The 13,618-nt window shown below is 35.9% G+C and overlaps 1 protein-coding gene across 4 annotated transcripts in view; it reads left to right on the plus strand.

Moving 5' to 3' along the window:
- Nucleotides 1–13,618, plus strand: part of GRIA2 (glutamate ionotropic receptor AMPA type subunit 2) — a 154,448-nt gene that overhangs the window by 110,035 nt on the left and 30,795 nt on the right. For all 4 annotated transcript variants that reach the window (XM_063107550.1, XM_063107547.1, XM_063107549.1 and 1 more), the window contains one exon: nt 13,240–13,407. In XM_063107550.1, the coding sequence (XP_062963620.1) occupies nt 13,240–13,407 (168 nt within the window). The remainder of the gene's footprint in view (nt 1–13,239; nt 13,408–13,618) is intronic.

Below are 13,618 nucleotides of genomic sequence, written 5' to 3' on the forward strand. Positions count from 1 at the left end.
GCTGCAAATCTCGAAGCTGTGATGCTTCATGAGGTTTCTGGTTCATATTGGCTTACAGGACAGCAAGCAACAGCCAGGCCCCAGTCAACAGGAAAGCGGCCCACCATGCACCATATACCCAGGGGTAGCCACATTTCTTCCCCCTCCCAAGGGGCTTTCTGCTTCTTTACCTGCTTGGCATCTTTCCTACTGGGAATCCTTCAACAACTCTACCAGTTGCGAAGCTACACGACTACACCTATTGCAGGGTTAGGGCAATAACTATGCTAGATGTATGGCTAGGCAAGTCATAACTAATGCCAAAATATTTCATTATGTTAGTTATACTGAGGTTCCATTTGTATTGTCAGGGCTAGGGCTCAGACCCTTCAAACCCATTGTATAGGCTGGGTCACAGACCCCTCACATGCCAGGCTGGGTCGCCAGACCCCTCAGATGCAGGTTCATGCTAGGTAACTGGCAAAGGTCCTGGGAGCCACTGACAGATTACAGGAGCTTACAGCAATAGTCTCCAGCAGCAGTAGCAGCCTCTCTGTGGCCTCTCCAGGGGCATCCCATGACCGGGGGTGGGGACCCTGTGGATCAGAGCTTCTCCTCCTTTATACTTAAGTCCATAACCCAGGACCCCTGGGTGCACATGCGCAATTACCTTAGTCAAGAGCCAAGGAACACCTGGGCACATGTGCATATTTACATCAAATGCTCGGCAAGATTCTGAACATCTGATGGGCCCTAATCATTTTCTTATATTTTCCCAACAGCTTGATAAAAATTACCAAATATCTGTGGGGAGAACCCATCTTTGCGTGGGAGTTCATCCTAACACAGACCCATACTGCTCATGTACAAGTACTAGAGGGCCAGAAACTGGATATAAAAAAAGAAATAAAAAATAGATGAATCCTGCCTTTGGCGAGATACAGTCTAATAGAGGAGACAAAAAATGTCAATAAGCAAGTATAATAGGGAATGAGGCATCTAAAATCTGCCAGTTCCCTGCATGTGATTAGGACAATGTGTAGAAAGGAAGTTAAGGAAGACTTTCTGCAGGAGGGACACCTGTGTAGGGCTTTGCACCTGTTTGAGCAGGAAGAAAAGTATAGGAGGCTGGTCGGGAAAGAGCAAAATGTACAGAGACTCAAAGTGATGCAACAGCACAACAGATTCAGGGAACTGTACCGTTTTTGCTGCTGCAAGAACTTAAATATTTGGGATCAGTGAGTAGGGCACGTTGTGGGAGTACCGAAAGGTAAAGCTCTTCAATTGTCAACCGATGTAAAAGGTAGTAATTACAAGATACCGCTTTCATGATTCTTTCTGATTCCTTAGGCAGAAGAAAGGAGGAAAAACTATATAGCACACATATAACATTCTCTAAATATAAATAAGGAACATATTCTCAATAGATGATCTGTTTAAGAAAAAACAGCAAAAATATCTCTAATGAGATTATTTCTAATGAGGTTACTTCCTTTGATGTTGTCTTTGGGTCATTGACTGTATCAGGCACATTGCCTGATCATTTAAAGCACATTTTACTACTCTACAATAAAAACTAGTACTATAGACATAAAACCTATAAAAAATACAGTTCATAATATCAATTTTTTCCATGGTTAGGCTTTGAAAATTATATAAGTTATATCAAGTTGTGGGAGTAATAAATAAATGATTGTTCCAAAGTTTTAGTCTTCCCTAAAAGTTAATGCAGCCTCCATAGTTTCCTATGAAAATAAATTTTAGTTAGTAAATACAAGAAAAATCTTAAGTTAGTTTCAATATTTAATGTATTTTAATAACCACTAAATATAAATTGCAATGTTTAAATTTCTTCTTTCTTGTATACTATACAAAAAATAACTCTAGAGTCATGGCACTGAGACTTTAAATCTCTTTCACTGTTTTGCTAATTTGGGGCAACATTCATCCATTCATTCATTTCTTAGTTCATTTATCCATTTAATGCATACTTACTGAGTTTCTACTCTGCATCGGGAACTGTTGTAGGTGTCAGAGAAAAGACAAGTTCTTTTTTTTTTTTTTTTTTTCTTGTCTTTTTCGTGACCAGCACTCAGCCAGTGGGTGCACCGGCCAGTCCTATATAGGATCCGATCCCGCGGCGAGAGCGTCGCTGCGCTCCCAGCGCAGCACTCTCCCGAGTGCGCCATGGGGCCGGCCCGAAAAGACAAGTTCTGACCGTCAGCCTAGAAACCAGTAATTACTTTGTAGCGTTGATAGACTTGTTGACATCTTAAACGTACATATTCAAAACTACACTTCTGAGTTCCCAATACCATCCCCTTCTCAGCCTCTGCAAACTATTCCTTCAACAATCTTTCCCGTTTCAGTTGATGGCAACTCCATCTTCCAGTTGTTGCTTAGACCAACAACTTGAAAATGTCTTTGACTTCTCTTTCTCTTTAAGCCCACATCCAATCTGTCAGAAAACTCTACCTGCTCTGCCTCACTGTATACCTCCTCTGCAGCCACCATTGTCCCTCATCTAGGATTCCCGGAATAGTCTCCCAAACTGGCTTCCTTGCTTCCAAGGTTTGCCTTCTTATTTTCCATCTTTGTGGTTCTTTTAAAATGAAAAGTAGATTTGCTTGCGGTTCTGCTCCAAACACTTCAACGTCTTTCTTTTCACCTGGGGTAAAAAACCAAGTCACCTTGTTGGCCTGTGAGATCCTAAATGCCCTGTCACCCAGTCTTCATCCCTCTCACTCACTGCTTCTGCCACATTGGCCCCCTTGCCATTCCTTAAGCATCTCAGGCACCTTCCCACTTCTGAGGCTTTGCACTGGCTACTCTTCTGGACTGCTCTCCCCTTCAACACTTGCATGGCTGAGGCTCCTGCGCTTTTTAGATCTATGTTCGAGTTCTATCTTCTCAAGGAAGTCATTAGTAGGCTCTCTAAAACTGCAGTGTCTCCACCATCAGGGGACGTGCCATTTCCCTGTCCCTGCTGCTGTTGTCCCCATTATTGCTATCTAATGTACTGTATTTATAATTAATTTATTCATTACATGGTTAACTGTCTGTCTCTCCTGCTTGAAGGCAAGTGCCATTTGTTGTTGTTGTTCCTTGTTATATCTCAAGCTCCTGGAATAAAGCCTAGCACATAGTAGCTACTTAATAAAGGCTTTCTGAATGAACAAACAGGAAAGCAAAGCTCCTAATCTTGGTTCTGGAGTAAGAAAAGGCTTTTTGGAGGAAGCATCATACAATTCAAGACTCAAGGAGAGGTAGGATGTAGGAGAAAGCATAGGAACCACAATGGCTCCAGAAAGAGGGAACAGGATATGTAAAGTCCCCAATGCGAGGGCAATAGAAATGTTTCCATAAGGCCGGAGGTCGAACAGAGGTGTTCTGAGGAAATTTTGAAAAATCAAACTTCAGAAATATGCAGGATTCAGATCGTGTATGGCTTGCTGTCATACTAAGGGATTTATCGTCTTATTCTGAGAGCAACAGGGAACCACCAGAGGAGAGTGCTGACCATGATTTTGATGCAGGAGGGTTACTGTGGCTGCCCTGGTGACAGTAGATGGCAGGAAGCACAGGTGGTGGCAGGGAAGCTTTTGGAAGATACCATAAACAATCCAGGCAAAAGACAACAGTTGTCAGAATTGTGGTTGTGGCATGGGGATGGAGAGAAATAGATGGAGTTTTTAACATTCACTATTTAGTTTCTTTATTTATAAATGAAATGATAGTTGCAAAATCATCACTCCTTCATATGTAATATACTAATATAAACTCAGTTGAGATATATTTGTAGATTAAAAATCTATATATTTGTAGACTCTGAAAGACAGTCTGCTTCATTTGTATCTTATTTGTCCTAAATCTCACACGGTGGTTTGCAGAATATGGGTACAACAGGAGATATTTGTAGAAATGAAGAGTGGTTGAGTAGAAGAGTGATTAAGTAGAGTGTTCACATAAGTAAACACTCAGAAAATTTCAAGTCATTGAGAAGTAAAAATATGGAATTATTATCACTATGAAATTTGGTTTAAACATCTGCCTTAGCATTTGTTATGTTCTTTTGTTCAGCCGTGACAGAAAAGTAGTGTTATTTTACTTGATGAAATGTCAAGTGACTGTAAAAATGTGACCTGACCCAGCAGAGCACCTAGATTTATGTGGGACAATTAAAGCAAGCAGTTTACCTTCCTAAAAACAGTTTCAAAGAAAGGCAGATTATAAAGATTATTTGCCACTACCTCAAAAATAAATTTTAAATATTTCTATTTTTAGATAGTATTTTAGTGTTTGGGGGGTCTTCAACAGTTTGCAAGCTATGACTATCCATTTTACTTTGTCACATATTAACCTTAGTTCAACATTTGTGTCTTCTATGTCCTGCTGCTGTTAAGGAATTCAACAATAATACATGACTGGCATTTGTATGGCACTTGAACTAGTGACTTTCCCACAAGAATCTCATTTTACTCAGGAAACGACTTAACACAGAGATGCGCACTTTCTTAATTGCTGTCCTAAGAGAGTTATTAGGTCTGTCTGAAAATAGTATAATCTTTTCCAGTCCGGTAATTAGCATCGTTCATTAAATAGTACCTTGGTGGCCTAATAGAACTAATTTTGCTTCTTGAGTGTTTTAACTGACCAAACCACAGCTGACACATTTGCATTCACTATTCCAAATGTTAAAGGATTGTGCCGACCACGACCTGGAAGCTAGACATGTTTAGTTTCTCATAGTTTGTAGTTTAAAAATTATGCATATGACTGAAATAAACCCATTAGGAGTGGTGAGAGTAGGAATCCTTTTCTTGTTCCCATTCTCAAGGGAAAAGTTTTCAGCTTTTTCCCATTCAAGATGATATTGGTGGTGGGTTTGTCATATATGACTTTTATTGTGTTGAGATACTTTCCTTATATATCTAATTTGCTGAGAGTTTTATAATGAAGGGATGTTGAATTTTGTCTAATGCTTTTTCTACATCTATTGAGGTAATCACATGGATTTTGTCATTGGTTTTGTTGATGTGTTGTGTCACATTTATTGATTTGCTTATTTTGAGCTATCCTTGAATCACTGGGATGAATCTCACTTTATCATGGTGTATATTTTTTTGATGTGTTGCTGTATTCCGATTGCTAATATTTTGTTGAAGATTTTTGTGTCTATGTTCATCAGAGATATTGGCCTGTAGTTTCCTTTTTTGTTGTATCTTTTACTGATTTTGGAATCAGAATGATGCTGGCCTCATAGAATTAGTCTGGGAGAAAGGCCTCTGTTTCAAATTTTTGAAATAAATTGGTATAAAATGGTATTAATTCCTCTTTAAAGGTTTGGTAGAATTGAGCAGTAAAACTATTCAGTCCCGGGCTTTTCTTTGTTGGGAGACTGCTGCTTACTGTTTCAAACTTGTTGCTTATTATTGGTCTATTTAGGATTTCTATTTCTTCTTGGTTCTATCTTGGTAGTTTGTATGTGTTCCAAATTTTATCCATTTCCTGCAGGTTTTCAAATTTGTCGACATATAATTGTTTATAGTAGTCTCAAATGATTCTTTGTATTTCTGTGGTATTGGTTGTAATGTCTTCATTTTCATTTTTGATTTTTGTTATTTGGGTCTTCTCTCTTCTTTTTTAGTTAGCCTAGCTAATGGCTTGTTTATTTTGTTTATCTTCTCAAAAAAACCAACTTTTTGTTTCATTGATTTTTGTGTCAGTCGTTGGGTCTCTATTTAGTTCTGCTCTGATCTTAATTATTACTTTCCATATACCAATTTTGGGATTGGATTGTTCTTGTTTTTCTAATTCTTTGAGGTGTAGTGTTAGGTTGTTTATTTGAAATCTTTGTTCTTTTTTGATGTAAGTGTTTATTGCACTAAACTTCCCTCTAGTAATAATTTTGCAGTATCCCACAGGTTTTGGTGTGATGTGCCTTTATTTTCATTAATTTCAAGAAATCTTTTGATTTCTTGTTTAATTTCTTCTGGGACCCATAGGTCATTCAGAGCATATTGTTTAATTTCCATTTGTTTGTATAGTTTCCTGAGTTTTGCTTAAAGTTAATTTCAGGCCTTGATCCATTGTGGTCTGAAAAGATATTTGAAATGATTTCAATTTTGTTAACTTTGTTGAAACTTGATTTGTGACCTAACTTGTGGTCTTTCTTGGAGAAATGTTCCATGTACTGATGAGAAGAATGTATATTCTGTAGTTGTTGGATGAAATATTCTGTAGATATCTGCCAGGTCCAACTGGTCTAAAGTCTAAATTCTGTGTTTCTCTGTTGATTTGTTGTATAAATGATCTGTCCAGTGCTGAGAGAAGAGTGTTCAGGTCCCCTGCTATCATCATACTGGAGTCTGTCTCTGCAGGTCTAATAGTGCTTGCTTTATACATTGGGGTGTTACGGTGTTGGGTGCATGTATATTTATGATTGTCTTCTTTCTGGATAGATCCCTTTATAGTTATATAGTGGCCTTCTTTGTCTCTTTTTATGGTTTTTGGTTTAAAGACTATTTAATTCAATGTAAGAATAGCTACTACTGCTCATTTTTGGTTTCTATTCATGTGGCATATCTTTTTCCATCCCTTTGGTATTAGTCTGTGTGTCTTTATAGGTGAGGTGAGTATCTTGAAGACATCATGTACTTGGGTCTAGCTGTTTAATCCAATCAGTCAGCTGTGTCTTTTGAACACACAGTTCAATCCATTTACATTTAGGGTTGTTATTGAAAGGTATTGTCTTACCCCCCGGCATTTTATCAGTTTTTGATTGGCTATTTTAAATATCTTTTGTTCCTTTCTTCCCCTTTTATTGTTTGTCTTTCATGTTTGTTGGTTTTCTAAGGTGGTAAGATTTAGTTTCTTTCTCCTTCTCATTTAAATTTTTGTTCTACCAGTGCGTTTTGTTCTTTCTTGTGTATTCATGATAGTGATTATTGTTTTTTGGATTCCAGGTGCAGGTCTTCCTTGAGGATATCTTGTAGGGCTGGTCATGTGGTGGTGAACTCCCACAGATTTTGTGTGTCTGGGAAATACACTTATTAGAAGATTCCAAGGAAGTAGAGAGAGTCAGGGAGGGGCAACTTATGCAGCCAACAAAATAAAAGATTTGCCTCTAAGGAAGTTTTTAATCTATGACTGAATTAAAACTGAACAATGTTTTGATAAGAGTATATTTGTCTGTCTTGGTGAATCTGATTAGATTTATCTGAAAATTTGAATCCTTAAGTCATCTGAGTATAATAGTCTTCATTCTTAAGTAAGATTTTCAGTTAAGGTCAATAGCCAATCTGGGTAATTTAGGCAAGAATATGTTGTTTTTAACATATTCCTTTTACATGAAGACTCTGTTCTCACAGTGAATTAAAATTATTTTTTATCATTCGTAGAGAATAATAAGACATGTTAATTTTGGTTTCCTGCCAATGCAGCTCTCTTTTACCCTTGGAAAATGTGATATAGCTTGCATGCTTACCAAGGAGGCTGAGTTTTTATGAAGATTTTATGCCTTTATGCAGTGAAGTTTCAAAGGGCACATGTTCAAAATGCTTTATAGTAAATTAAAGATGACCTTATCACAGACAGCTCTTTTCCAGACGGTGGACTACAGTTGAATTTAAAATTGAGACAAGTGAAAAATTTAAGTTTATAATTTATTTCCCCTCGCTGATTTTTTTTTTTTCCTATGCTGGGAATCTTAATAAAAAAAGGGAAAAAAAAGACTTCCTAAAATTTTTCTTATAGGTTTGCTTATTTTTCCTAAAGCTCATCATTTTTGACCTTGTTGATCATTATATTGTGAAACATACAAATAGTTATATTGTGCAAGATTCTCTAAAGCAATATCATTCAATGTCTAATAATTTTATTTAAATAAATAATTGATGCTATCTTAAAAATGAGTATGTAAAATTTACCAGGTTATAAAACTTTCCACATCCTGAAGTATGCTACAGGAAACACTATTTTTATGGAAGTGATTGGTGTTAAGGAAATCCTAAAAAAGACAATTAGTTTGGGTGATGCTGATTAAACAAAGTTAAACTGGAATTGTTACTGCAGAATTTCTTAGGGCCTATAATATGCCAGTGTGAGAGTCATTTCCTTAACTTATGGGATTACAGAACTTTGTTTTTGTGGAGCAGGATAGTTTTGTTCAAAACATTGTAAAAACAAACTAGTTTTACAAAAGGATAGATCGTAATAAAAGGAAAAAGAAAGCAAACTTGCTGGGCAATAAATCACATTTTATAACTTACCAAGCTTCTCATTTTCTATACACCCACTTATTTGGTACAGTATTTGTCAAATACTTATTTGGTATAGTATTTGTAATACTATTTGGTATTATCTTGTATAGTATTTGTCAAATAAATAAAGCAACCAACTATCCTGGTGTGCCTGGGACTGAGGAATTTCCTGGGACTCAAGACTTTCTGTTGCAAAACAGGGACAGTCCTAGTCACACCAGGACAGTTGGTCACCATCATTACCCCAGAATCACAGAGATCTGGATTCAAATTCTACCTCTGTCACATATTTTTGTGACTTTGGGTAAATAATAATTTATAACTTGGTATCTTCACATTTAAAATCAGAATAAAAACCTTTGTAGCATAGGATTTTTTTTAAAGGACTTACGAAGAAGCTGTCCAGTTCAGGTTTGGCACATAGAGAACTAAGTGAATATGAATTCTTTCTTTTTTCCTCACCCTGCTTTTCAACATTCCAGTGACAGAGAAAAAGCATTGTTCTCCTTATTTTACTAAAAAACCTCAGACAGTAATACTTTAGTTAACTGCCCAAGGCAACAGAGCAGTAAATAGTAGTCAAATTTGGGCTTGAGCCTGATCCTCTGATGCTAAATGCAATTCTTTCTAAACTATACACAATTAAATTTCAAGGGTCAAAGAAAATTTAGAAAGTAGCCATTCATGGGAAATGAAAAAAAAATCCTTTATAGTACCTAAAGTTTAATACTAATTTAAAATTTTTTTTTCTATTTTATTATTGTGTGGCTAACATATGTTTAGGAAAAGGTATTGTCATTATGACAACCCATAAAATTTTATACTACAGCCCATTTACTCTCTTTTATATATATCAAACTTGAGATGTACACAGAACTTCTTTTCAAACCCTCCTATTTTGGGGGGTTTTTTTGGTATCAGAATATGTCCTGATGGTATCAGTGATTACAGTAATGTATTAATGAATGGTTTGTCTGATGACTTCTGGACATAAGAAAGATGTTTAAAATGCATATGTTATTTTATTTTGAAAAATAAGTCTCAATAAATATACATTTAAAATGAAATAAGAAACACATTTAGAAAATGGACCATAAAAATGATTTCCCAGATTTCTTTTTAAAGCGTGGGTATGATATGATTGTGATATAGCACTGCAAAGCACAATGGCCCCACAGTGAAATATAAACTTCCAACTCAGCTGAGGGATTTTACAGAACATAAACATCAGGGCAGAGATGAAGCATTTGTTTTCAAAGGAGATAGTTACATTGCCATCATGTTCCCTTCAAATTAATTTACATCTAGTTTAGTGAGTGGTAGAATAAAACTGAAATATTTAACTATCCAATCAAAAGTGTGAACATATTTGTTTGGAAAAATAAATGAGCCACATATGTAGAACATAAACAAAAAGGAACTCTGGATTCAGAAGCAGTTGATTTTTCTCTCAGCCCAGAATTGTGTTTCTGTGATTGTGACTTTTAATTTAAAGTGATAATAGGCATAAGACTTGATTAGGTTTGAGCATTTGAAAAAGGTTGAAAGGATTTTTCTTCTCAGTGTGAGCATGCTCTGAATCATAATCATAATGTGCTGCATGGATCTAAATGCTTTTAGTTCATTCAACCTAATCTTATTTTTTAATGTGATTCACCAACATTTATAGACCTCTAAAACATTTAGTAGATGGCTTTATAGATTTCTCCTAGTAATGTGAGCAGGCTGTCTCAATAAAACTCCTGGCTTTTAGCTATTATCATAATTTTTAATACAAATTGCATTTTTTTTTTTGAATATCCAATTTATTCAATTTAGGTTCCATTTCCTACTCAGAGGTCTAGACATTTCTGTAAGAATTAAGGTGGCAATGAACTGATGCTGTATAAGAAAGCAAATTAATCAATGTTTTTTTTTTTTCCTCTTAGCAGATAAAAACAAACGCAGAAGTAACATAGATATTTCCTGATGTAATGTTTCTCATTTGCTCCAAGAAGTCTTTTCTTAAGTAGATGTTATTTAAAACAATGCCTTTGATATAGTGCATTTAAAAAAAAATGGTACATGGATATTATAGAATATTTGTAAAATAAATATAATCATCTACATTTCTTTCTTATTATTATAACAATTTTTCCTTGGGATATAACTGTTTTTTAAGAATGTCCGTTGTTGAAATTTTTTTTTAAATTTAGTTATAATAATAATGTTTTTCACTCATTTTATTATAAGCATTGTGTTGTTACATAACTTTTGGTGTCACTTTTTAATGGCTGCATAATACTCCCCAAAGCAGAAAGAATGGTCTTTAAAACATTCCCTTATGGTCATAAATTTAGGTTGTCTCTAATTTTTGCATGTTATAAATAATACTGAAATTAATATCTTTGTATGAAAATTCTCTGTACTTCAGAACCTTCTTAGAGTAAGTTCCCAGAAATTGCTTTTGGGATCCAGGTCTATACATGGCCTAAATGAATCTTTAACATACATTATTATGCTTACTTTCTTGCATGTACAGTTCAAAGGTAAGGGTTACAGATTTTGCAAAAATTGGTAACGAGTTTTATTTGGATCTGTCTAGTTTGAGGTATCTGTAGGAAATAAGTGCAACCATTCAGGAGATGTCTAGATATGTGGAGAAAGATTCACACAAAGCCCTGCAATGACATTGCAGCCCATGAGAAGAAATTTTAGAAAGAAAATTTTCAGATAAATATGAATGTCTGATTACAGTTGCAGCAGTAAATCACAGTGAACGTAGACTCACACTCATTTTCTCTTTTACTTCTTTCTTTCTCCCAGCTTTCCCATCAAATTTGACCCATTTAGATGATAAAATGAAAGCAATTTAAACTAATCCATGCAAAGTTTAAATGAAAGATAACCTCACCCTTCCATTTTTAGCATACAAAATGAGGCTAGAAGAATTTCAGTCTGCATGGAAGGGAAAATCACACCACCAACTATTTTCTCATTTGCCTTATTATAAAATATTTCATAGTAAAAGAAAGAAACAAGACAGATATCTGCCCACCCACAGCACCAACTCATAACACTGCAGTAGAATGTATTGCAATAATCTGTTTACATATCTTTCCACTAGACTGGGAGAGAATGTGAGTCCCATAAACACAGGGTCCATGACAAGATCTCTGACCAGCCTCCATCCTTCACTGCCTTCTTTCCTTTTTATTAAGTCTCTTCAGTGTGCCCAGACCTGCCCTGGGCTCTGAGAATTCAGTGGTGACAGACAAGTTTTCTAATTCCACAGAGTAAATATTCTAGTGGGGAAGAGAGATGAAGTAGACAAATAAAGAATATACAAATAAGGTGCTGAGATGCTGGTAGAGACTATGAAGGACATAAAAATGGTCATGTGAGGAGAGGAACTGGGAGTGGGCTGGACGGAAAGAGCAAGCATCACTGAGGATTTAATGGATCAACTGAGATCACATAGACAGAGCAGGAAGGGTTGATGTGGAAGGGAAAACTTACAAAATCCTTCTCGAAGAATTTTCCTTTGAAGGAAACAGAAAAAAGGGGTGGAAGCTGGAAGGAGATATGGATAAGAATCAGTTTCTCTCTCTCTCATCTATTTCTTTGTTTATTTGTGGTAGGAGATGTTAGAGCAGTTGGGTTGCTAATAGAGAAGATTCAGGAGACAGAGAAAAAGGCTGATGCAGGATATTGAGGACGTCATTGCAGAGACAATGTCCTTAAGAAGATTAGAGACATAAGATCGATGCAGTGTTGGAGAGGTCGTCCTGAAGTGGGAGTATGCCCACCTCAGGCATTGTCATCTCAGGCAGGAAAAAGAGTACGGAGAGTTTCGGAGTTTTTTGATTGAAAGATAAGAGGATTCTACATGAGGGCTTCTATTTTCTTCAAAACATGTAAAACAAGGTTTTCAGCTGGAATTTAGAGAAAGAGAAGTATGTGGAGGTGTGGCTATTTAGAGAAGATAAAAGAATATATGAAATAGTCACTTATGAGAGTGGAAGAACGAAGTTACTAAGAAATGAAGGAGGATTATTTGGGAATACTAAGTGCCCATTTTGGATCTGGGGTCAAGAATTTAGAGTGTCACAAAATCAGTATCGTATTCCTTTATTTTTCCAGCTCCATTGTAATTTTTGTACTTACAGACTGAAAAATATTCAGTGATAGAAATTTCTTCAGCATTCAGTAAAGCTTTAATGTCAGATTGTAATTTATTATTAACAACAGAGGCATCATACATCTGACAGATGGCAGTATATATACATGTACATAATACTCCTTATCCAGCCATTGAGCATGCTTGGTACACATGTAGTACTTGTCTGCTTGGCCCCACCTCCTGTAATAATTTTGTTGTTGTACCAGGATCTGAATACCATAGTTTGGAGTCAATGTTATTACAGACTGTTGAAGCATGAAGGGGGTATAGAAATCATGACGTTTGGTGATTCTTCTACTCGATTTACAGAATCATTTAAATAGAACTTAAATAAACACTCCTAAGACCACTTCAGATCTATATGAGAATCAATAGGGTTGAATTAGAGACTAAGGATCATGAAACTAATAAGAATTCTTTGCACATTAACAAATGAATTCCTCATTACACAGTGAAGAAATATTTATTTGTTAATTTCCTAATTTTCCATATCACCATTGCAGGCCATAAAGTAATGTTTAATGAGAAACTGGTTAGGAAAAACAAACAAACAAACAAACAAAAAACACAATGATACAACTACTACGAAAAGGACTCATCTGAAATAGTTGAGATATTAACATATAGAAAATGTTTACAGTCAAGAATACATTCCATTGTCCCAATATTCTGTGCTGCTTTTCTTCAATTTTTAAATTTCTAGATGCAGAAATTATGATGGAATTCTTGGACCTTTATATGGTATTATATGTTGGGCAACTGCAGTTCTGCTTGCCACTGTGCAGTGAGTTTCGAAACTTTCTCTCATTCTCATGAAATGCGTGTGGTCCTTTTCAGTATACTTCTGCTCTGACCTATGATGCTGTTCAAGTGATGACTGAAGCGTTCCGCAACCTACGAAAGCAGAGAATTGAAATATCCCGAAGGGGGAATGCAGGAGACTGTCTGGCAAACCCAGCAGTCCCTTGGGGACAAGGTGTCGAAATAGAAAGGGCCCTCAAACAGGTCAGTCACTCAGAATGATTGCTAATGTAACGTGGTCATTAACGTTTTTTCCTGCTGAATTAGTCATCCTTCTTTTATTCCTTATGTTTAACATACGGGTAATATTATTTTCTAACAATACAAAGGTAGGTCAAAGAGTGAAATAAACCTTATAAATGTAGTTTTCTTGATTTGAGTCCAGTAAGAATAATCTGTAAAGTTTGTATCTTTG

The sequence above is a fragment of the Cynocephalus volans genome, chromosome 9, assembly GCF_027409185.1.
Source record: "Cynocephalus volans isolate mCynVol1 chromosome 9, mCynVol1.pri, whole genome shotgun sequence".
In the NCBI taxonomy this organism is placed as follows: Eukaryota; Metazoa; Chordata; class Mammalia; order Dermoptera; family Cynocephalidae; genus Cynocephalus; species Cynocephalus volans.